The sequence below is a fragment of the Diabrotica virgifera genome, chromosome 1 (assembly GCF_917563875.1).
Source record: "Diabrotica virgifera virgifera chromosome 1, PGI_DIABVI_V3a".
Taxonomy (NCBI): domain Eukaryota; kingdom Metazoa; phylum Arthropoda; class Insecta; order Coleoptera; family Chrysomelidae; genus Diabrotica; species Diabrotica virgifera.
In genome coordinates, this window is record NC_065443.1 from 305,690,262 (window position 1) to 305,716,490 (window position 26,229).

The window sequence follows — 26,229 nt, forward strand, 5'->3', positions numbered from 1 at the left end:
GTTTTTTGACTTTCCAATAACTGTTCTTTTTTACGTATAAAAAATTCTTTATTCTTGTTTTTAAACTCGGGGTGTACAGTTTCTAAATGTCGGCGCAACTTAGCAGGTGCTATTGGAACTATTAGGAAACAGTTTACTACATAAAATGCAGATAGGTGAGCCATTGGAATCAACAAATCCGAAACTGTGTCATCATACTTCCTATTTTTCGCCTTTGAAACAGTGGAACTTGACGTCGTTGCATAATCATCTTGACCGGTAATTGCTGTATACTCCGCGAGTACTGCTTTCGAACATTCGGCTTCGGTAGAAGATGTTGTTGCATCACGTTTAACGCCTTTAAGCCAACGTTCCATTCTTCTGTATTAAAAACCACAAAATAACGTACGATCACAAACAACAAAAGTACAAAACTGATACAATCAGAATACAGCAGTAGAAAAATAAACACTTTTTTCTAGTAGGTAGGTACTCATCGCTCCGAACCCTAATTGTCGACTGAGGACATCGTCGACTAAGGACTAAGTCACCAAAGAATACCCCAACCAACCAAGTCGTGTATCGGCGGTAACAGGCTAGTAAAATTGTATGAGGCAACAGGAGGCAACTAAGTTCGACCTGTGGTTCGACCACGCCTCGTGAATCGTGCTATACCGCGTCAGAAAAGTCGAACAGAGAGAGGTGTTTTGAATTTTTTTCTAAATTCTCGCGGAACCCCTACAGGGGTATCGCGGAACCCTAGGGTTCCGCGGAACACACTTTGAGTATCGCTGCCTTAAAGGAACGCACTATTTTCGGGGACACCCTGTATACTCTCCTAGTACACCCGTAGGACCAAGCTGGTTTGAGCATTTGTTTGTCAACTTATACCTCGTTTATCATTGTGAGTTAAGAGCTTCAGTTCTTCAGTTTTCTTTCTATGTTCCTGCCACTTTAATTTGATATCCAAATGTAGCCCTAGATATTTAATTATTTTCTTGTATTTTTATTCATAATATTCATATTTAATCAATTTTATTGTTTAATCTAATTGGCTGAATATTTATTTTATTGTAAGTGAAATCGATATGGGCAAACTTTCCTTCATTAATTTTTATGCTCCATTTATTATTCCAAGTGCTCATGTTGTTCACTGCATTTTGGAGGTGTCTAGTTGATTCTTCGAAGGTTTTACCGACTGTTAGTATAGGGCTTTTCATTCACAGTCGTTTGTTTCGAACTCCTGTCATATGTCGTATAATCCGTGTAAATTAATATTGTACACAGATTGCACAACATATGACAGAAGCTCGAAACAAATAACAATCGATGAAAGGCCCTATTATAGTATCATCTGAAAATGTCACCAGTTTAATACTTTCTGTAACAATGATATCACAGATATAAAGTGCATTCGTAAAGTGTGGAAACCTTCTATTATTTCATGACTTAATTATTTTCAGAGCTAAAGCCATGGCAGGTCGATTTTTATTGTTAAATTATGATTTTTTGACGTATATCCCATAATAGTGACGTCATCGATTTGGGCGTGATGACGTCATCGATGATGTTTTTAAATCGGAATAGGGGTCGTGTGGTAGCTCATCTGAAAGGCGATTCAATTATCTATTCAGTAGTATAAACATTAACATTATTATTTATACTGGGTGGCCAAAAAAATAATTTTTGAATTAAATTAATTGCCGCAAAAAAAGAATACATGTAATTTATTTAACTCAAAATACATTTTACTACTGTCAGAAAAGAAACAAAATAATGTTTATTTCACAAATAAACATTGCTTTTCGCTTAAATTAAATGTTCAAACTGTCAAGAGGCAGGTGTGTGGCTGTTTGACATTTAATTTAAGCGAAAAGCAATGTTTATTTATGAAATAATCATTTTTTTAATTATATGTGGCATCAGTAAAATGTATTTTGAGCTAAATAAATTACATACATTCTTCTTTTTGCGTCAATTATTTTAATTCAAAAATTATTTTTTGCCACCCTGTATAAATAATGATGTTAATGTTTATATTACTGAATAGAGAATTGAATCACTTTTCAAATGAGCTACCACACGACCCCTATTCCCCTTTAAAGAAGTCATCGATGACGTCATTACGGCCAAATCGATTACGTTACTATTTTGTACTATACGTCAAAAAATCATTTAAAAATAAAAATCGACCTGTCAGAGCTTTAACTCTGAAAATAAATAAGAGGATGGGTACGTATTTTCGGCTGCAATGCTATTCAAATGGGGATTCATTTTTCTCGAATCCTGAGAAAACTAATAAGTATTTTTGAAAAATTTAAACGCAGAATGAAAGATTACGTTATTGGCGAGGGCCAAAAGTTCCTGAGAACTTATATAATGTTTATTTTAATAAGTTACAGGGATGAAAAACTAAGAGAAAATTTAGTGTGATAGTTAATTTAAAATATCTCATTGAAAATAAACTTTTTATTTAGTATAAGGGACTTTCGGCCCTCGGTAATAATATAGTCTTTCAGTCTGCGTTTAAATTTTTCAAAAATATTTATTGGTTTTTTCAGGATTCGAAAAAAATGAACACAATGTCCGTAGTAATATTTCCAAATCTATCTTTGTCATACAACGCACTCAGTCGAATAGAATATTGTCAGCATACTGTCAGTCAGACAGTAACAATCAGTGACAATTTTAAATATTTGACATGGCACCGGGAATATTTTGAGTTGTTGATTAAATAATATTGATATATAGTAGTGTATTTGATAAATAATTGATTTAAGACGTGAACTTAATAAAAAGTTATTTATTGTGTATTATTTGTGGAAAATCCAAGCAGAGAATACATCAGGATAATATATTCTGTGATACAAGTATTTTGTTGTTAAAGATGTTCAAAATTGTAAGCGTTCCATAGTAACAATATATTATTAAAAAATAATTTTAACACTTTTCCTCTTTTCTCCATTGAGTATTATTTTTTGTTGTACATATAAATTATTACAATCACTGAATACATAGTTAGTGAAAAAATTATCACATTTATTAACTGAAATAATAATTTGCAATTATAAAAATAACAGTTATCCAAGAACATTCAAAAGCCATCTCTTTAAATTAATGATGACATTTTCAAGTAGAATGACATTCTAGTAATGTTTACATATCCATACCAGTGTGAATTTTACTACACGTAATTTGCCGTGTAAAGACAGAAAAAGTAGGGATACCCGTAAAATATTTGCAAATTGTGTACCGATGGCCTTAAGTCATGAAGTATGGGCCATTCCACGAACATACGCCTGTTTTGGATTATTTCTACAACGAATATTTTACTGTGCAACATAAGAAGTATGAAAGTAAATGGCGCTAATAATTATTCCAATAAACAATCATTTTGATTCTAAAAAAGAACACACCCACCGCCTAAATATTTCGTGTTGGCATCGTGTCACAGGCTATGGCGCAGATGACGTGCAACGGTAAGTAAATTGGACGAGGTATATACAATATTTTTTGTTTAAAATTTCATGTAGAACATTCTTGTATATAACATTGTTTACGCTAAAGCATAGTTTTAAAAAAATTGACGAAAAACTTAAAAAAACTACTAATTTACCGGCTCCTCTCCCATCTCCCTCCCAAACCGGACGCTAAAAATGGTGTAACTTTTTACTGAACAATATGTGGACCATATAGAACATTTTGGTGTTGGAGGAAAACTTTTACTTGGGATGTTTGGGTTAGGCCTTTTTTTGGACCAGTTATACCAGTGATACTCAACCTGCGGCCCGCGGGCCGCATGCGACCCACTAGCCTTTTTTATGCGGCCCGAAAGCTAACTGAAGGGCCCTATGATCAAATTATTTGTCAAATTCCACGTGTTTTTCAAATTATTTGATAGTGTGCCGATGTGTTTGAGGCGTGTTTGTGCATGAGGCAGACAATTTAATGACTTTAATTTTAAATGATTTAAAAGCAAGGTATTATTAACTTTTAATAATAAATTATTAAAGTTAATGAACAAATACTCATTTTAAAAATAATCAATATTTATTTACTACATTGCAACGACCCATTTAGTAATCACAAGAAAAATTCAGGTCCAGATTAACAAAAAAAAGTTAAAATAATTGTGACCTTGAAACAACATCCTCTATATTAAAATTTTCAAAATTCGTCTGCACATTTGAAACGAGCACAAAAAACTAAGTTTAATTGTTCGCTTCAATTTTTGCGCAGATAGTTTAATGACATTAATTTTGAAATTATATCGAAATTTTTGTTTTGAAAGTTCGAGTTCTTAAAAATTTCGACATAATTTCAAAATTAAAGTCATTGAATTGTCTGCGGAGAAAATGGAAGCTCCATTAAAGCTCTTTTCAAATGTGTAAACGGGTTTTGAAAATTTCAATATACAGGATGTTGTTTCAAGGTCACAATGGATTTATAATTTTGTTTAATCCGAATCTGTATTTTTCTTCTGATTAGTAGTTGGGTGGTTTGGGTTCTAAATGTGACATATGTGTACCAAATATCAAAAAATATACAAGGTGGTTATAAAGTTATTGGTCCAGAAAGAAATGGGCAAAATCGATAAAACACCCTGTAACTCAGTTATAAAGTCGGTGGAGCAATAAATTTAGTATGTCTAGAACCGCCTCATTTACCTCTATTCACCATTCAAGTATTTTCATTTCCCAATGAAACACCCTGTATACTACTTCATCTTGATTGCGGCCCGCAAGCTGTGGCGATAGCTACTATGTGGCCCAGGAAAGAAAAAGGTTGAGTATCGCTGAGTTATACTATACTATCTCCGTAACTTTGGAACATTTTAGAAAGATTATGGATAGGACCTTTTTTATTTCAAATTGAATGTAGAATTCAATGTAGAATGTAGAATGTAGAATGTCAATTTTGTATAGAGGGTTGTTCATGCTAACCCGCATAGTTTTGAAAATATTGGCGAAAAATTTAAAAAACTACGAATTTACCGATTTCTCCCCCCTCTCCCCCCAAACCCGAAGCTCAAAATGGTGTGACTTTTTTCTGGACATTGTGTGGACCATATAGAACAATTTGGTGTTGAAGGATAACTTTCACTTTGGATGTCTGGGTTATGCCATCTTTTGGATCAACTATACTATACTATGGTCGCAGTTCTAAATATTCGCCTGTTAGACAAGGCGAAAACGGCTGGTTCGTTAGAAAAAATATTCCCATGAGATTGTTTTGCATAATTACATTCGTTAGACATCCCAGAATAAGGTTAAAGAAGTCGCCCACGTGAAAAGTGGTCCAATTTTTTTTAACAATTTTTTTTAATCAATTTGCAAAAATCAGTATTCTTGGCCCGTACATATTTTTGTAAGTTTTTTGGACCATTCTGGAAGGTCTCTTGTAATTTTTCTCTAAAGTTGATGGTTTTCGAGTTATAAACAATTTAAAATTAAAAATAAACGACAAATGGCGATTTTCAAGGCTAAATAAATTGGTTAAAGTTATTATTATGAAAGTCAGAAAGCGACTAAATCAAAGTTTAAAGCCCCCCTACAAGATCCTGATCCTGAAGAAATTTTTGTCATAATTTTATTACTAAGCTGTTACATGGTGGAAGTCAGGTAGCAAGTCCAAGCTACCTGACTTCCACCATGTAATCAAGTCACACTACAGCTCAGATGTTACCTAGGGCATAATGGTAAAATATTTCTAACATCCATGTTTTAATTGGCATCTTTACTCGATGTTTCCTTAACTGACCACGTATATAGGGCTTTGACCCACAAATTTTTGTAAAATTATATCTTGGTGGTTAGCATGTAAACTTCACGTAAGCACTGATGATGACTGGTAAACCAGTCGAAAACTAGTTCTGATTGTGATGTAGGCCTTTTTAGGGATTTTAAATATACCTTTTATAACGGATTTACTGTTTTTTTTTTCAGTACTAAATATTTTATTACGTTCTGTCCTCGTACTTACAGCCATTAACTTTAGTTTATACATTCCACCGATAAATAAAAACTACCTATTAATATTTATGAGGAAGATAAGGAAATGCTTGTCTATAGTTATTTCTGACTGTGAGGTTCTTAAAAATACCAATTATTATTAAAAACAGCTTAATATTTTCCAGAATTTGATCGATGTAAATATTTTGTACATTAGTATGTCATTAGGTAAACTAGAAGTCACTTAGGACTATTAGTAGATAATATGTATAAAAAAATCATGTAAAAAACAACAAGCAAACAAAAATTAGTAGTAGGTAGTAGTAGACAAAGTGAAATAATAGGAAAACAGAAAACTATACAGTGGAACCGGCTTATTAGAATACCTCTTAAAGGAATATCTCGGTTTAAGGAATAGAAATTTGAGGTCCTGAAAAATTTATAGTAGCAACCAATGACCGGTTATTAGAATATCCCGGTTATAGGAATACTTTTGCTTGGCACAAAGGCTATTCCAATAAGCAGGTTCGACTATACTACTCGTTTATAATTCATACAAAAATTAAAAGAGGTCATCTATTCGCGTCTTGTAAAACTAGATAGATTAGGAACATGTAAAGAACCATATTTTTCTCTTGGAAACCGTCTTATTTTATACAGGGTGTCCCGAAAATATTGGTCATAAATTATACCACAGATCTTGGGGTCAAAAATAGGTTAATTGAACCTCACTTACCTATATACAATAGTGCACACAAAAAAAGTTACAGCCCTTTGAAGTTACAAAATGAAAATCGATTTTTTTTCATATATCGAAAACTCTTAGAGATTTTTTATTGAAAATGGACATGTGGCATTCTTATGGCAGAAACATCTTAAAAAAAATTAAAGTGAAATTTGTGCACCCCATAAAAATTTTATGGGGGTTTTGTTCATTTAAACCCCCCCCCCAAACTTTTATGTACGTTCCAATTAAATTATTATTGTGGCACCATTAGTTAAACACAATGTTTTTAAAACTTTTTTGCCTCCTAGTACTTTTTCGATAAGCCAGTTTTTATCGACATATTTTGAATATTTGTCGAATCCACCACATATTTGTGTATGGTTAAGTACGATTATAGAGACCTATTAATAATCTGAAAATTTATCTATAATTTGCATTTTTGAGTATATTTTGAAAAAGAAGCCACATCTCGATAAATGGTGACTTGTCAAAAAATGACTAAGAGGCAAAAAAGTTTTAAAAACACTGTGTTTAACTAATGGTACCACAATAATAGCTTAATTGGAACGTACACAAACATTTAGGGACTTTAAAGGAACAAAACCCCCATAAAATTTTTAATGTAAATATATTAAAAAAGAAGCCGCATCTCGATAAAAACTGGATTAACGAAAAAATACTAAGAGGCAAAAAGTTTTAAAAACGTTGTGTTTAACTAATGGTACCACAATAATGAATTAATTGGAACGTCCACAAAAGTGTGGGGTGGTTGAAGGGAACAAAACCCCCATAAAATGTTTATGGGGTGGAAAAAATTCACTATAATTTTGTTTTAAGATTCTGCTGCCATAAGAATGACATATGTCCATTTTCAATAAAAAATCTCTAATAGTTTTCGATATATTGAAAAAAATCGATTTTCATTTTGTAATTTTAAAGGGCTGTAACTTTTTTTATGAGCACATTTGTACTAAGGTAAGTTAGGTTCAATCGAACTATTTTTGACCCCAGAATGTGTGGTATAATTTATGAGCAATCTTTTCGGGACACCCTGTATAAAAGCTAAAATAATTTCTTCTTCTTTTGGTAGTGCCTATCCGTTTCGGATGTTGATAACCATCATGGCAATCTGTACTTTGCACATTACTGCCCTGAAAATATTTGCGATTGTTGTGTAGAACCACGTATATATATTTCTCAGCCAGGATTTCCTTTGCCTTCCTGGACCTCGTTTTTCCTTTTACTTATCCTTGTAAAATTAGTTGTAGCTATCCATATCTTTGCTATTTCCCATGATGTGACCAAGGTATTCGATTTTGCCATTTTTAATTGTGGTACAGCTCTTTTTCTTTGTGTATTCTTAATAAAACGTTTTACGATAAAACCACATTTTAAAAGCCTGGATTTTCTTACAGGTAGCGTCTGTAGAGTCCATCACTCAACTCCGTACAACAGTAAAGATATTATAGAAATCGTAGTAACCTTATTTTTATGGGTATTGATAAATCATGACATTCGAATAGCTTAGCCATTTTTTTGAAATGAAAATGTTACTTTCTCTATCTTAAAATTGATTTCTAGGGAATGGTCCCAATTTAGAAGTACGTAATAAGATAGGTATACGTTTTTACTCTTTCTTTTCGTTGACCGTACACACTGATTCGTCCAAATTTGCTGTTCCTTCTCTGATTTACTCCTGTAGTCCTATTCATTTCAACTCCATCAGGGCTTCATAACTGTCAGCAAATACAACCGATTCGTCCGTGTATCTTATTATGTTATTGATAGGTACATTCTCCATTAATTAGAATTCTGCCCTCAACATTCTCTACTGTTTCTTGACAGATTTCTTCACAGTATATGTCAAACAACAGGGGTGATAGTATAGGGGAAAGTTGGACAAACTGGGATACCATTCTTGTTTATTTTTATTACGGAAAAATTGTTAAAGAAATTATCATATTATAATTTTTTATAGGTATAACATTTATTGAAGCACACAAAAAATATATTTTTAGCTATTTTTAATGACTGGAAAATAGTAAAAAAAATATTTATTAAAGTCCTGCACATCCCGTTTTAGCATACCACGGTTGGATAAAACGGGATAGGTTCACAATATTTAATTTTTTGCATAAAATTATCTAAAAAGTATATTTAAGTAGATATATGACTGCAAAGTAAAATTTACCTTTGAAAAAACAATATCTTCAGTAGTCAGAAACTTAGAAATAGGCCTTTATTATGTTTTATTGCAAAATGGGAAATAAGACCTTTTATTTAGGACTAGGTTCATATATCAGAACAAAAGTCACCTAAAAATATGTTGTTCTTTTCTGCAGTATGAGAACACGCTTTATCTCTATTTAAAAAATTAATAGGCCAACAAATAAATAGGTGGATAAAACGGGACATAAAAAACTGTATCCCATTTTATCCAACTTATAAGTGTCCCGTTTTGTCCAACTCAGACATTTTTCAAAACAAAAATGGCTCCTGCCTAAACGTGAAAGTAAAATTAAATAGACTACACATGAGAATATTCGTTAATGAGTGCTTAATTACGTGTAATAGTCACCGGAATTATATGTTTAGATATGTAGGCAATATAATGTAGAAAACAACGCACTTAAAAGTACAAAGTACCAAAAAAATAGAGTCAAACAATTCTAAACACAACAATTTTTCATCAAATAATGGCATCGAGGTAAAACGAACTGAGAATGTTAAAATGACGACTGAGAACAAGTTTTCGTCGTTGTACGATTGATAGCAGCACTAGTTGGGTCTCTAGGCTAGGTATCCCGTTTTATCCGACTATCCCGTTTTATCCAACTCTCCCCTACATCCCTGTCGGATACATCCCCCAGGTTTGATTTTGATATCATCGGATTCTCCTGCCTCTGTACGAAAAGACGATGTTTGATTCCAGTAAAAATTGGTACCAATTCTTATATCACAGGTGTTTATCCCAATATTTAATGTCTCTATCAGCTTGTCGTATTTTACTGTATCGAACGATTTATGGTAATCAATGAAGCATGCTTAAAATGTAATTCACGTCTCTATAAATATCATTGAAATAGAAATTGTATGATAAAGAGAGCCTCTCTTGTACTCACTGTATTCCGAAAACCAAACTGTTATGGCTGATTTTTTCTTCGTACTGTCTATATCAGAGGTCCCCACTATTTCCTATATAGTCCTATATAGTCCTAACTATTTTTTCCCGTAGACCACTTTAAAAAATTTACTGGTTTTGGTAGACCCCCTGCTGCTACATTTTTACCATATTCCCAAAACTCGTCCCAAATATGAAGATCCATTCCCAAAATACATGTTTTTCCATTTGTCTGAAAATTGGCCCACAGGTAGCCAAAATACAGGACTTTAATTGGTTAAAAGAATTTGTATAGTTTTACAATAAAAAAAAATGTGAAATAATATCACAGTCAATATTATATTATAGTCTAGCCGGGTTAGCATTTGAGCTTGCATGCCGAGCTACCCAAGCAAGATTATATTTTTCTAATCTTTAGGGAGTCAATAGTAGTGTAAATTTAAAATCGCGAATAAATTCCGCCGTTGCGTTAGCCGCCATCATGATTTTAAAGGAAAACCGTTTTTGCTCAATATCTCCACCATTTTTAACTTTTCGACAAAAAGTGTACGGACTGAAATTGTTGAAAATATGATTTCCTATAATTTCTTTTATTATAAATTTTTCTGTGCCGTCGATATTTTCCGAGTTATGGGAGGAAATAGTGATAGTTAGAGCATAATTTTTGAATTATCTCGTTTATAGCCCATTCCAGAGTGACGTCATTTGACAGCGGCTGAGGGGCAAACATCTTGTAAACAAAGTATGTTTAGTGCAGAGAACCATTGTTTAATTTAAAAATATGATTAAAATATCAGCGTTTTGTTCAGTTGTAAAGTGTTCCAGTAACGGTAAAAGAGATAAAGTGAGTTTTTTTAGAATACCAGCCGCATTTAAAGATCGAAATGTTTTAAATGCACTGTCATCAGAACGACGGGAGTTGTGGGTCAAGATTTTCTGATTATGCCCGGTTTTTGCGTCCCCTGTGAGAGTGTCGTAATATCCAATATTTGACATTTTTGTAGTTAAAACCACAGAACTTTTATAATAAAACGAGAAAATAGCAAAGATAATACTGAAAACACAATATTTGCCCCTGAGCGACGCTGTCACAGTCATGCGACCTGGAATGGTCAATTATTACGAGTAGTTTTAGAACAAAAAATATACCTATACAAAAATGGAGAAAATTAAATTTTATACAATTTTGATTTCTTTCATTTTTTTGCTAAAATCAATATTTCAGGTAGTACGTATGGTATATGTACGTTCAATATCTCCGTCATTTTCAATTTTTCGACAAAAATGGTAGGAACTGAAATTGGTTCAAATAAATCGTCTTTAGAATAATTATTACAATTTTTTTAACCATTTTTTTCGTTCGGTCGATATTTTCCGAGTTAATTGTGCTTACAGTAGATGCCTATATTTTTGACAAATTCTTTTAACTGCTTAAAGTCCTGTATTTTGGCTATATGTGGACAAATTTTCAGTCAAATCGAATGGCACGTATTTTGGGAATGGAGGAAAATGTAAAAAACGGTATCTTAACGTTTTCTACTCTAAAATTTGATCAAAAACTTGTTTTTAATCAACGTAACTTGTTATATTGCGTTATAATTTTTGAGTCCTTACTATTAAAACTTTATTTTTCCATTGATATTTTATGATAAAAAATGCAAATTTGTTTAAATAAATACCAAATCACTATAAAATTTTCGTGGACCCCCACTTTTATTTCACACCAACGTAGACCCCCGTGGAGTCCCTCGCGGACCCCTGGGGTCCACCTGGGCCACTTAAGGAATCACTGCTCTATATCCTTTGATGTATAGATCTTTGGATGTATGTTGTTTGAGTACTCCAACACTAATACTCCAGTCTTTATTTAACGTTTAATTAGAACAATAACTATACAATACATTATATTAAATAATATATTTATTACATTAAATATTGAGTCCTTTAGAATATACATAGTAAACTAACTATAACAAAGATAGTAAATACACTTTGGAACAAACTCGTTGCAGTGCTTGTACTTTCTTGTGTTGGCGCTGTTTGTTCTAGATTGGAAGTTGTAGAGGGAGCGTCAGATGATGCAGTGTCCGTGTCCGTGTTTGCAGCTGTAGTGGTTGATCCAGTACTTGGAGACGTTGTAAATGAAGAAGTTTGTGCATTCGCAGCAGCCGTAGAAGAAATTGTAGTTGAAGAATTTTGAGCATTTGCAGTAGTCGTAGTAGTTTCAGATTGAGCTGTTGTAGTTGTGGTATTCGTTGCTTCATTGTTTTCTGCTTGTCGTATATACCGTCTTCGATACATATTATGAAAGTTACAATAGCTTTCAGTACACAAATGGCATTCTACTGAGTTGGTTTCATCACAAGTGTGAGCTGTTCCACATGTTCTGGCAACGATATCTGAAAAAATATACATGAGAAATAATTCTTTGCAAGAGCCCCTATATCGCATCAGAGTGCTATACAGGGTGTTTCATTGGGAAAGTAACATGCGTTAACTGTAGAAAGAGGACACTTAGGTGGTCACAAAAAGACCATACTTAAGAAGTGTCTTATTTCATTAATAACAAAAATACTGGGTGTTTTGTCTAGTTTGCCATTTTCTTAGTTGGTTTATCTTTTTATCCACACTGTATATACATTTTATATTTTTCACGCAAATATTCTTTTTCTACAACCGTGTTAAAAATGCAATTTTTAGCACTCTTTACGAGCGTAAAAATGCTACTTTAAGGCACTAGCGCTTTAAAATTTTTATGGCACTGCAGTTCGTATTGACCGTATAAAATGGAATCAGTCAAGTTCAAGTAAAAGTTTTTGTAGATATTGTCCTGTAATTACGTTTGTAGAAAAAATATTGTATGATATGCGTGTTAAAAAGTACATTTTTAAGGCACTCATGTGAATTGCAGAACTCGCTATAGCTCATTCTGCAAACTTTCACATGCGTGCCTTAAACGTGTACTTTTAACACTTATATCATAAATAACTATTAAGGTGTACAATCAGTTAATTTATTTAGAATTGTAAAAAATCCAGGTCCGGATTAAAAAATATTGGAAAAATGTTCCGACCCAAAAACAACACCCTGTAAATTATTTTTTTTAAATGGATTTTGCATTGGAATAGAGGATGAAAAACTAAATTTATTGGTATATGTACTTTGAATTTTCGGCAAAATGATTTTTCTGGTAAAAATTTGAATTTGAATTCTGAAATTATGTGAATTGCGAGAGCTTGAAGTAGAAAAATATTTTTTTTTATTTAGAAAACAACCGCATTAACCAAGGTCATTAGCGGGGTAACGAGAATACAATTAGGTAATAAGTTTACAAAATTATGAAATTGTGTACAATTAAATCTTACTTGCTAGGTTACATTTATTAAGGAATTGGAAAAGAGGTTTACAGTCGGTTTGCAGGTTAAGAATGTCTTTCATGTTGTTTGAATAACCAGATATATATTGTTTGTAAGCGGCAAATTCATCACATTCGGTTAGCACATGTTTTATTGACACTGGTTTATTACACCTTCTGCATTTTGGTGCTTCGGTATGTATGGGTAATGAGGTGCTCATGAGTAAGTTTACAGTGTCCTAACCGAAGACGAGATAAGATGACTTGGTTCGATCTGTCGATTGTATGTGGACACCATGGACCATTATCTTCTTTAACGTCTCTTAACTTGCTTGTAGATGGTTTCCATTTTTCATTCCATAAATTAAGGGGCCATCGATTTTAGTAGATGTTTTATATCTGCGGCTGGAATTGTTTGTTCTGCCAATGATGGTAATTGCGCAGCTGTGTAAGTCCAACGATCAGCGTTTTCATTTCCCTTGATTTCAGAATGAGAGGGAACCCATAGAAAAACTATTTTTGAGTCTGTTTGATGCAGACTGTGCAATATTTCTTTGATTAAGATGGCTATAGGATTTTTCGTGAAGGTTTGTTGTATGAGTCTCAGTGAATTAAGTGAGTCAGATATTGTTAAAGAGGGTTTGGTTTGTGCATTGGAAATGTGCTTTAACGCTTGTAATATGGCATAAAATTATCCATTTAAGATACTGTAGGAACTGGGAAGCTTAAATAAATATTTGGTTTCATTGTTTATGAAAACTGCTGCCCCTACGCCTTGGGAAGACTAGAAAAATATTGAAATACAACTTATAAACCACACTGTATATTTATTTTATATTTAACACGCGAATATTCTATAAGCTGCCAAATCACTTAATTTATTTACAATTATAAAAAATCGAAAAATTTATGTTTATGAAAACTGCTGCCCCTACGCCTTGGGAAGACTAGAAAAATATTGAAATACAACTTATAAACCACACTGTATATTTATTTTATATTTAACACGCGAATATTCTATAAGCTGCCAAATCACTTAATTTATTTACAATTATAAAAAATCGAGGGCCGGATTAAAAAATATTGGAAAAATATTCCGACCCAAAAAAATACCCTGTACATTAAATTTTTTTAAAATGGATTTTGCATTTGAGTAGACTATGAAAAACTAAATTTAGTGGTATACTTTGAATTTTCGGAAAAATTATTTTTCTGCTAAAATTTTGAATTTGAATTCTGAAATTATGTGAATTGCGAGAGCTCTAAGTAGGAAAAAATTAAAATGGTGTGGAATATTTGATAACAAATTAATAGGACCATATTTTACCTCCCACCCTGACTGGTGAAGTGTATTTAGATTTTTTAGAAAATATTTTACCAGTAGGTACATACTTCTAGATGATGAAAATATTAATACAGGTGGAATATACTTTCAACATAATGGTGCTTCACCACAGTACCGACGCATAGTTAGAGATTTTTTATCCGACAATTTTCCCAATAGATGGATTGGTATAGGTATAGGTGGTCCTCATGCCTGGCATTCACGATCATGTGATTTTAATCCTATCGATTACTAGGTTTGGGGATATCTAAAATCCAAAGTTTATAACGAGGAAATAAATAGCAGGGAAGAACTTCTTGACCGGATTCGAAGACGCCTTCCAAGAAATGAAGAACAACCCTGACGAGATTAGGAAGTCAGTCAGACAAATAACAAAAAGACCGAGACTTTGCCTTCAACAAGATGGTGGTCATTTTGAACAATTACTATAGTGTTAATAAGTTATTTTACAACAAATTTTTTCTGTTTTTTTATTTTTAACATAGTTTGTTGATAAAAGTTATGATTTTTTGTGGACTCTTTATTATTTGTTTATTAATTAAAGGTGAATATTTGTTATGAATTATTTGTAGCCATAATAAAAAACACTGAAATGTTAATACTTTACTAATTTAGAAAAAATAATGGTATTAATTAGAATTAAGTCACATTTTAACTTTTTTTACTTCGAGCTTCGCAATTCAGATAATTTCAGAATTCAAATTCAAAATGTTCAAAATATACCACTAAATTCAGCTTTTGAAGTTATACTTCTTTAGGCGCGATTGAGATTGCGCACACCGACAGTATGGTATTAGTCGTTATACGGGCTCTGATTGGGTGTTGAAATGATCTGTCAATAATAAATAATTGTTCAATATGAAGGTAAACAAATGTATAATATATTAGTTTTATTGTTGTGAGGACAGAAACAAAAAAGTTTATAATTGTAGTGACTTTTAAATAGTTTTTAAAAGCAACAGGTACGTAATAATTGTAAATGTATCATAGGTACCTACCTATTTGAACCTACCAAAATACATAGTATGTAATACTTTTATTTACATAATTTGATTACCATCAAAATTTCTATCAATATTCACCTAATATATTGTTTTCTTACTCTGTTTTGTTGTATTTGATCAATTCTAAATCATTTCAATTCAAAATCAAAATAATTTGATTTAATTCAAAAATGTCAAAAGTTTAATCGGTTTAGTTAGTCGATCTTCGCACATAATGACACATTGTCTCCGTGGCGAAGCGTTTAAGGCGAATGAACCCCAATACCAACCGCGCTGATAAGCTGGTTCGAATCCCAATAGAAGCTTTTATTTTTTTATTTTTTTTATACATTTTACGATTGTAAGTATATTTATTATATAATTTTATTTTCAGAAAATACGTATTTAGTTAAAAATTTTCCGACAATTAATGTTCAGAAATCATTTGTGGCATTTTTAATGTGTTTATGTGTGTTTTATTCTTTTATTATTTTAATTTTTCGCACTGTTTTAATAAAAATGTTTGAGAAGTAGTAAGTATAAATTAGTTTAATATTTAAATAAAATATAAATAAAAAGTATATTAATTTCGTTTAAATCATATAATAGAAGTATAACTTCTTACGTGCGTACAAAGTACACACACATTCTTTTTTTATCTTATTTTCAAATGCAAAATCCATTTAAAAAAATTAATATACAGAGTGCTTTGTTGGATCGGAAAATGTTTTAAATATTTTCTAACCTGGCCCTGGATTTTTTATAATTGTCAATAAATCAATTGATTGGACACCTTAAAGATTACTCGCGTGTTAAATATAAAATAAATATACAGTGTGGTTAACAAGTTGTAAGTCGTATTTCAATATTTTTCTACTTCAAGCTCTCGCAATTCACATAATTTCAGAATTCAAATTCAAAATTTTATCAGAAAAATCTTTTTGACGAAAATTCAAAGTATACCACTGAATTTAGTTTTTCATATCCTTTTTAAATGCAAAATCCATTTTAAAAATTTAATGTACAGGGTGTTGTTTTTGGGTCGTAATATTTTTCCAATATTTTTTAATCCGGACCTGTATTTTTTACAATAGTAAATAAATTAATTGATTTTACACCTTAAAGAATATTTGGGTGCCAAATATAAAATAAATATACAGTGTGGTTAAAAAGTTATGAACCAAATAAGAAAATGGCAAAATAGTTAAAACACCCAATATCTTTGTTACTAATGAAGTAAGACCAATTAAGTGTGGTATTTTTGAGACCACTTAAGTGTCCTTTTTCTACAGTTAACGTATGTTACTTTCCAAATGAAACACCCTGTATAGTGCGCAAGTGGATGATATGACGCATTGGGGCGGGGTGGAGTGGTTCCTGTTTACATGGGTTAATCCTCCTCGCCCCAATGAAGTGTATCACCCAAATGTCATTCTCAAGGAGTGAGCAAGTCTCTCAGGCAAGGTTAAGCACTATGGCTTGCTTGTTTAAAAAGTAACTGCTCTAAACAAAGAATAAAATACAATTATTTTATAGTACCTACCATCGTTAAAGAAAGAGACGCAATGTGTTGCATTTTCATGGCATTTGATTACTGGAAGACTGTGTTTGGTCGCATATCTTTGGCATCTATTGTGTTCATAACGCGTAGCTATACATGTATAACATTCCAAAGCATGCCCTAAAAAAATATAATATAAGATTTATTACATATTCTTCGAATATAACTTAAGTTAAAAAACGAGTTACATACTTACAAACCATAATGAAATTCATACAATATATAGAATTTACAAAACAGTCATCAGGCCAGTAATGATATACATGGCCAGGCGCGGATACAGGGGGGTCAACGGATCCATGGACCCCCTATTGTATTTAGTCTATAAGTATTTTTTATTACTTATTATTTTTTTCTGTTAACTCTAGGGCACACCAAAGAAACATGAAACGAAAAACATGTTTCATGAAACTAAAACACTGCTAAACAAATCTCAAAGTCTGCCTACCAATGAAACGAGTGTGATTCATGCCATGACACATTTTTATTTTCGGAGAGTTTCATAAATGGCCGGACGTATATTTGTTTAGCACTGTTTTATTTCCATGAAACGTAATTTACGTTTCATGTTTCTTTGATGTGCGGCCTGGCTAAACTTTAAGCCATCAGTACAACACTAAATTACACGAAAACCGCTTCCAAAGAATTGAAAGAAGCCATAAAATCTAATAAAACACCCTTTTCTGAAAAATAATCTGCAGGCGCATTTGTTTGGGTACCGGTGGAACCATAAACAACGGAAATATTTTCTCAATTCAAAGAATAACAAAAATTATACTTTAAAATGCAAATACATTACCCTGGGTATAAACCTTATCTCATGAAAAGTCACGTCTCAAATTTGCGATACAGTAAAGATATAAAAAAACACTGGTAATGAAGATATTAAATATTCTAAGAAGCACAAGTAGCTATATAAAAAATTCAAGGAGAATCAAATTCGTCTATATCATGAAGTTACTCCCTTCTTCCTAAAGCACGCCATTTTGCGCACGAGTACACCGAACATTGTCCTGTCAGGTGACTTATTGTTAGATAATCAGGATTAAATTATTCTATTTTTAGCAGAGGTAGCCTAACGAGGCTTTATCAAAATGAAAAACTTATGTAACAATAGCATTAATATCAGCCTTAGATGTCGTTGTCTGCTTTGCTATGTATGGTCAATACTTTTGTATGGAACGGAGGTCTGGACACCCAACATAACTCTGATGAATAAATTAGAAATCTTCGAAATCTGGCTTTACAGGAGAATCTTGAAAATACCTTGGACAACCCACACTACCAACGAAAATGTTCTGAGGAGAATAGGTACAGATATGGAGCTGCTGAAGATCATCAAAGTTAGAAAAGTTAGCTACCTGGGACATATAATGAGAAACGAAAAGTACTGCCTTCCCTAACTGATCATCCAGGGTAAGAATGAAGAAAAACGGGGGCCCGGTAGGCGCCACATTTCATGGCTTAGAAACATCAGAGACCGACTTTGATTGAACATCTTTATTTAGAGCCGCATTGGACAGAGACAGATCTGCCAGTGTAGTCGCTAACCTCCAATAAAGGATACAGTACCACAAGAAGAAGACTTTTAGCAGCATTGCGAAGCATTTAATAACTGTGGATTCCTGACATCTGACACCTATAATATTTATATATCATAAATACAAATATTAATCATATATTACGTTATGGTAATAACACGTTCAACGGTGAAATCATTCTTAGCAAATACAAGAAATTGCTAAATTGTAAGTGTCTTGAACAAACAGAAGAAATGTAAAGAACTGGTGAAAGACACTTAGCAAGACATGCCAGTGAAGTGAATTACTATTGATATGACTTTTTCTTATTTTACTATTGGTATTTTTTTAAAGAAATAATTCTATGGGATTTACGTATAAAAATATACAGGGTGTAACAAAAATACAGGTCATAAATTAAATCACATATTCTGGGACCAAAAATAGTTCGATTGAACCTAACTTACCTTTGTACAAATATGTACACAAAAAAAGTTACAGCCCTTTCAATTTACACGATAAAAATTGATTTTTTCCGATATATCGAGAACTATTAGAGATTTTTTAATGAAAATGGACACGTGGCATTCTTACGGCAGGATAATTTTAAAAATAAATTATAGTTAAATTTGTGCACCCCATAAAAATTTTATGGGGATTTTGTTCCCTTAAACCCCCCAAACTTTTTTGTACGTTCGAATCAAATTATTATTGTGGTATCCTTAGTTAAACACAATGTTTTAAAAACTTTTTTGCCTCTCAATATTTTTTCGATAAACCAGTTTTAATCGAGATGCGGCTTCTTTTTTAATATGTTTACATAAAAATTTTATGGGGGTTCTGTGCCTTTAAACCCCCCAAATGTTTGTGTACGTTCCAATTAAACTATTCTTGCGATACTATTAGTTAAACAGGATATTTTTAAAACTTTTTTGCCTCTTAGTATTTTTCCGATGAGGCACCTTTTATCGAGATGTGGCTTCTTTTCTAATATGGTTCAAAATATACCTCAAACTGTAATTTATAAAAAAATTCATATTATTACCAGGTCTCTACAATATTACGTAACAGTATACAAATATGTGGTGGATTTGAAAAATATTCAAAATATCTCGATAAAAACTAGCTTTTCCAAAAAGTACTAAGAGGCAAAAAAGTTTAAAAAACATTGTGTTTAACGAACGGAACCACAACAATAATTTAATTGGAACGAACAAAAAAGTTTGGGGGGGTTTAAGGGAACAAAACCCCATAAAATTTTTATGGGGTGCAGAAATTTAACTATAATTTATTTTTAAAATGTTCCTGCCATAAGAATGTCACTTGTCCATTTTCATTAAAAAATCTCTAACAGTTTTCGATATATTGGCAAAAATCGATTTTTATCTTGTAACTTTAAAGGGCTATAACTTTTTTTGTATACTCATTTGGACTAAGGTAAGTTAGGTTCAATCGAACTATTTTTGGTCACAAAATATGTGATTTAAATTATGACCTGTATTTTAGTTACACCCTGTATAGGTCAAAAAGAAAATATTTAATTAAAAACTACCAAAAATTTTAAGAATAAAAGAAAATATGTACCTTGATCAATCGCTAGCAGAAGTAGAAAAATCAAGAGCGAAATTTTCAGCAGTGATGTCATTTCTTCTTGTTTTGCTAAGAACTATTCAACTATATGGTCTGCAAACATGCGATTATGCTTATATATACTAATGATGATCTAAATCTGGATGATAAAGATAACAAACATTACAAAATGCACCACTACGATTATAATAAATTGCAAAAGAACTAACAGCACAATAAACATGCATTCATGATGTTTACTCTGAAAATTGCTTGAATAAAGATTAGAATTAATGGGAAGTACAATGTTCTAATACGTAAACAACGTTCTAATACGCAATAGTCTCCATTTGGTTCATTAATTTCAGTTACAGCCAATAGGTACTACAGAAATTTACTTCAGCTCCAACATTAACGACACATTTTTACTCTATCTATATCTACGAGGGTCCTAAGCCACTGCCGCATCCCGCATTTCGATCTCCACCTTTTTCGGTCGGTCCATTCTTCCTCATTTCTGGCTCTATCTCCCATTATTCCTCTGATTCCATCTCGCCATTCTAATGCTGGTCGTCCTCTCGTTCTTCTATTCAATGGAACATAGTTTAAGGCCTATTTTGGCCATCGTTCATCATTAATTTGCATTACATGCCTGTACCATAAAATCTGTTTGGATTCTATTATATCTACGGTATTCTAGATCCTTCCTGTTCTTCTTCTTATTTCTTCATTTGGGATGCGGTCAAGTTTAGATATCCGACACGCTCTTCTAAATCTTAGGAAGCGAGTACTAAAATGTTATGTATTTTCTGTTCTTTTGTATGGCATATAGACATGAACCGTTAAAAAACAATGTCTCAATAGATTGGAAGCATTTGAAATGTGGACATATCGAAGAATGCTGAGAATCTCCTGGACAGACAGAATAACCAATGAGGAAGTACTAAGGAGAATACAGAACAGCAGGGAGATACTGGATTCCATCAAAATAAGAAAACTGCAATACTTGGGTCATATAACACGTGGTGATAGATATGAACTCACAAAATTAATTATGTAGGGAAAGATTTAAGGAAGGCGCAGCATAGGTAGGAGAAAAATGTCCTGCCTGAGAAATCTCAGATAATGGTTTGGATGCAGCTCAACTGAACTCTTTCGGGCTGTAGTGGCAAAAGTACGAATAGCAATGATGATTGCCAACTTTCGTCGAGGAGATGGCACGTAAAGAAGGAGACTGCTTCCAGTTTTCTCTTCTCATTCATTGTCATTTGCCAACATTCAGATCCATACGTAAAAATTGGTTCTACAACCGACTTGTAGATTGTCATTTTGATTCGTAAACTAATTTTATGAGACTAAAAGTAATGAGTTTAGGGTTTGTACCACATTTCGGCCCTGTTGTATTTTCTGCTGGATGTTTCGATATTCAGCTTTTTATTAACCATTATATTCTTCAGAAATCGAAGACTTCATAGTGTAGTAGAATGAAGAAGGGGGAGCAAACTAGTAAAGAAAGACGGTATAAAAAACTACGAATATATCAAAAACCTTATTGGGGTAACAAGGTTAAAATTGGACAGAGGTAATACAACTGTATGCTCATTATTTTTTAAGTGTTGTCTACCAATCGATGATACCACTATCGTTACTCTATCCACCGCTGCTCAAAATAATTCAATTGAACTGCGTTTAAACCCGTCCCTTAAATTTTTCAACCACTTTACCACTCTCCTTCTTCCTTCATTACTTCCTCCTCTTATCTCTCCCTGTATTATCAATCTTAATATTTCATATCGCTGTCCTTTTATTACGTGTCCCAGATATTTCTTATTTTAATTGTGTTTGAAAAACGTAAACCACCTATATACGATATCAGTAATTTATTCCTTTTAATTAAAATACAGTAAACGTATAATAAATTTTGGTGTTATTTTGGTAAACAAAAACAATAATTTTTTAAAATATTATAAAAATTACAATAAGTAGAAGAACTTGCCCGAAAACACTTCTATGAGCCGAATTACATAGGTCTTGATCGGAGCATGTTTGGCATTCCACTAAAGCATTCCTGTTATCGTTGTACCTTCCAGCCACTTGAGAACAAATGTTATTTGGACTGCAGGATCGATGAACCCATCTGATCCCATCATCTGAAAAGAAAAAACCAATTAAATTATATGTATGTATAATATGTTTTGTTTTATAATTGCTGGTTTGTTTCTAATTTTTTAACTATTTGTCATCTTTAACTTTGTTTATCATGCTTTTTTATCCATCTTTGATACTTATCCTTTTATTTGCTTCCCCCTTTCACCTGAAATCTGCTATATTACTGCTTTGATTTTTATCAGTCAACTATTTATAGCCCTTTATAATTTTTTATCTATATAATAAAAAATAAAATTTAAAATTACACTGAAAAATCTAAGTTCCCATAGTTTCGAGTTTTAAGACATTCCTCTCTTGTTTTATAATACAGGTACTTATTTGTAATGTTATTTATTTCTGCTTTTCTTTCTTGTTGTGACGTGATTGCTACTGAATCAAAAATTACTACATATTGCATTACTGTTACGTTTGATCATAATTGACGCTAAGAGATGCAAGGTGGCCTATAACCCACAACTCACAATTTTACCAAAACGCTTTATTACATTAAAGTTATCCCTTATTTAAGTATTTTCACATAAAGAGTGGCTCAAGTATTAGTTGTTTGAGCCACTCTGCATGAAAAAATACTTAAATAAGGGATAACTTTAATGCAATAAGCGTTTTGATAAAATTGTGGGTTGTGGGTTAGGCCACTTTGTATCTCATAGCGTCAATTTTTATGTTTGAGTTTTTTGCTTCTTTTAGTGCTCTTTAAATTATTACTTAAATAATAAACTAGTTGTGTACAATATTCTTCTTCGTTTTTTTCTTTTTTTATATAGCAATTTTGCTTGTTCGTTAGCGGGTTATGGCCTCTGTGGAAGATTGTCAATCCACCTCTTGCATAGTTGGCCCACATCTCTCCTTTCAAATTCATTCTACTGATATGATTGTTCCTTTCTTTTTTTTTCTACTTAGTGTTCACACGTTTATACGCTGTCCATTTTATTCTGATCTCTTCACTTACATTTAAGTGACTCAAAACTATATTAATCTTATAATTTTTAAAATATCGTAAAATTTTTTTAAGGAAATTAAATACTTACGTTCAACGATATATTTTGAACAAACATTTGGGGACTGGCAAAATGACACGTTGGGTGTTTTATTAGAAAACCAGGAGTGAACATCACATTTATTTTGTATGTCACCTTCTAAGTTCAATTGTGTACTACAAGTGTAGCAATCCAGAGAGGAACCTTAAAAACAATTTGTTTATTATTTCCCATATTTTATATTGGTATTATTTAGGTAACATATAATATTAAATTTATAAAATATCATTATATAAACTAGGGATACGTATGTCCCATCCCGCATTTTGTCCTGCAGGACGGGAAAGGACGCGAATTTACAAAAGTTATACTAATTCAGTCATGGAGGCGACTGAATTCGAGTAGGTTTTGTATGCAGAATATTAGTTACATATTCTATACTATTACGGTCCATAAATTAACTGTATTGGTGTAGGATTTGTAAGCGAAATTTTGAATAGTATTGAGTAAATATCTATACTGCTTCAGTCATGGACGTATAAAAAACGTAAGTCATGGCCGTAAAGATTTATACGCTTATATAAAGACTAAGATACAATTATCAGATATTAAATTTTATTAATAGTATACGAGGTAAAAATATGATTTTTAGTAGAAAAATGTGATTTTCTCTCAAGAGTGAAGCACCTTTATATTGCACAATATTGAAAATTGTTATTATAGAAAGTTGTTTGGAATTAAAAATTATGTTCTAATGCGCAATTACATTTTCTAATTGAAAACCAAATTTTTGAAGATACAAAACATCATGTTTATTTAAGTATGATAACTCCGAAATTATTAATTTTACTAAAAAAAGTTATACTTTATAAAAAGTTTTGCATGTTCTACAAAATAAGCGTCAGTCATAATATTTCACATTTTATCAATTTTATACGGGGTATGCCAAACAATGAATTTCGCTCAAGAGTAAAATACTTACCTTTATTTTGCACAATATTTAAAATTTTATTATAAAAAGTTGTTCAGAATTAAAAAAACAATTACATCTTTTAAATTGAAATATTGTGAAATATATGAACTATAAAGGTAATTTACTCTTGAACGATATTCAAATCTTTTGACAAACCTCGTATAAAATTGACACAATTTGATAAATTATGGTTGTATCTTAGTTTCCAGATCACACAAAACTTTTTATAAAGAATAACTTCTTTTCGTAAAACTAATAATATCAGAGTTATTATAAATAAAATTTATGTTGGGTATCTGTAATTTGAGAAACAATTTCAATTTTTCTTTCAATTAGAAGAATGTAATTGCATATTAGAACATTATTTTTAAGTGCAAACAAATTTTCGCAATAACAATTTTCAATCTTGTGAAATATATAAAGGTACTTTACTCTTGAGATAAATTCATATTTTTTGACATTTCTCGTATCCTATTGATACAACTTGATATCAAATGATTTCATCTTAGGTTTTAGACCACGCAGAACTTTTTATGAAGAATAACTTTTTCTCGTAAAATCAATAATAAAAAAGTTTTCCATATGGTTCCAACTTAAAGGGACATACTGTATACTCGTAAAGTAGTTATTCATTTGTTTTTAATTTTTTCATCATATCCAAATATATATTATCTATTCATTTTAATTTTCAAAATATATCTAAATTTTATGATATAATAATAAATCCACTTAAGTAAATACTTGATTAGTTTTACTTATATGACTGAAACAGTATAGATATTTACTCAATAATATTCAATAATTTCGCTTACAAATCCTACACCAATACAGTTAATTTGTGGACAGTAATAGTATAGAATATGTGACTAATATTCTGCATACCAAACCTACTCGAATTCAGTCGCCCCCATGACTGAATTAGTATAGCATTTGTAAATTCGTGGAAAGCACAGTGGTTTTTCTGCGGGACGGGCGGTTATACAAGTTAGACAAGCATCTGCATTTTGTTTACAAGCAATGTAAAAATATTTATAGAAATTAAGTTCTTTTTGAACGAAAAAAATCTTAATATTATAATAAATAATCATTATTATAAAATAAATTTAAAGATTATCAGTAATAAAAAACCTAAAAGATAGAAAAATTGAAGGTTTAGATCACTACTATTGCACTAGAAAAACAATAGAATACTTACAGAACTTTACAGAAAAAAGCAGAAAAATCCATACACAGCTCTTGATATCCATTTTATCTTAGTGATCACATTAACAATTATCTTAATCGTCTGAATCTGATCAACTTTTGTCATCCACGAATACTCAATATTTGTATAATATTTTATTAAGCGTGTAGGAAACAGGAAATTACTGTTTTTTCTTCTCAAACATTTAACAAGGTTGAAGTATAATTATGTAAATTTGATTTGGATTAAAAAATATTTTTTTACTTTAACAGTTTTGATGGGTTTTTAATAAAAAGGCAGAGAGATCTGCTTCTTTTTGACTCATATTTATTTCGAAAATTTTTATTTAAACGCAATATTTTCCAAAATTAACGTATTTTTTTATAATTGACAAATTCAAAATGAGCACCATTGCAGACTGACTTCAAAACTGCCTTTCATCTGGAATGGTCGTCCATGATAGTTGAGTTGATATACAGTATGTCCCTGTAAGTTGTATCCATATGGAAAACTTTTTTATTATTAATTTTACGAAAAAAAGTTATTCTTTATAAAAAGCTCTGCATGGTCCAAAACCTAAGAATTAACCATCAAATATCAAATTTTTTGAATATTATACGAGGTATTTCAAAAAGTTTGAATTTCACTGAAGAGTAAAGTAGCTTTATTTTTCGTAATATTAGAAATTGCTATTATGAAAAGATGTTTGGAATTAAAAACTATATTCTAATATGCAATTACATCCTTCTAATTGAAAAAAATTTTTTTTGAGAAATTATGGATAACTATCATTATTTTTTCAGTCATTTCAATTCT

General features: G+C 31.6%; 2 protein-coding genes across 2 annotated transcripts; both read right to left on the reverse strand.

Annotated features, from left to right (window-relative positions):
* Positions 1–11,638: 11,638 nt before the first annotated feature.
* Positions 11,639–20,298, reverse strand: LOC126885910 (uncharacterized). The gene is made up of 3 exons (XM_050652716.1): positions 20,127–20,298; positions 17,005–17,142; positions 11,639–12,177 (listed from the first exon to the last, which is right to left on the reverse strand). The coding sequence occupies exons 1-3, from the start codon at positions 20,185–20,187 to the stop codon at positions 11,723–11,725; spliced, it is 654 nt and encodes a 217-aa protein (XP_050508673.1). The 5' UTR covers positions 20,188–20,298; the 3' UTR covers positions 11,639–11,722.
* Positions 20,299–21,976: 1,678 nt separating this feature from the next.
* LOC126885930 (uncharacterized) lies at positions 21,977–25,556 on the reverse strand. The gene is made up of 3 exons (XM_050652748.1): positions 25,426–25,556; positions 23,309–23,461; positions 21,977–22,261 (listed from the first exon to the last, which is right to left on the reverse strand). The coding sequence occupies exons 1-3, from the start codon at positions 25,475–25,477 to the stop codon at positions 22,068–22,070; spliced, it is 399 nt and encodes a 132-aa protein (XP_050508705.1). The 5' UTR covers positions 25,478–25,556; the 3' UTR covers positions 21,977–22,067.
* Positions 25,557–26,229: the final 673 nt, after the last annotated feature.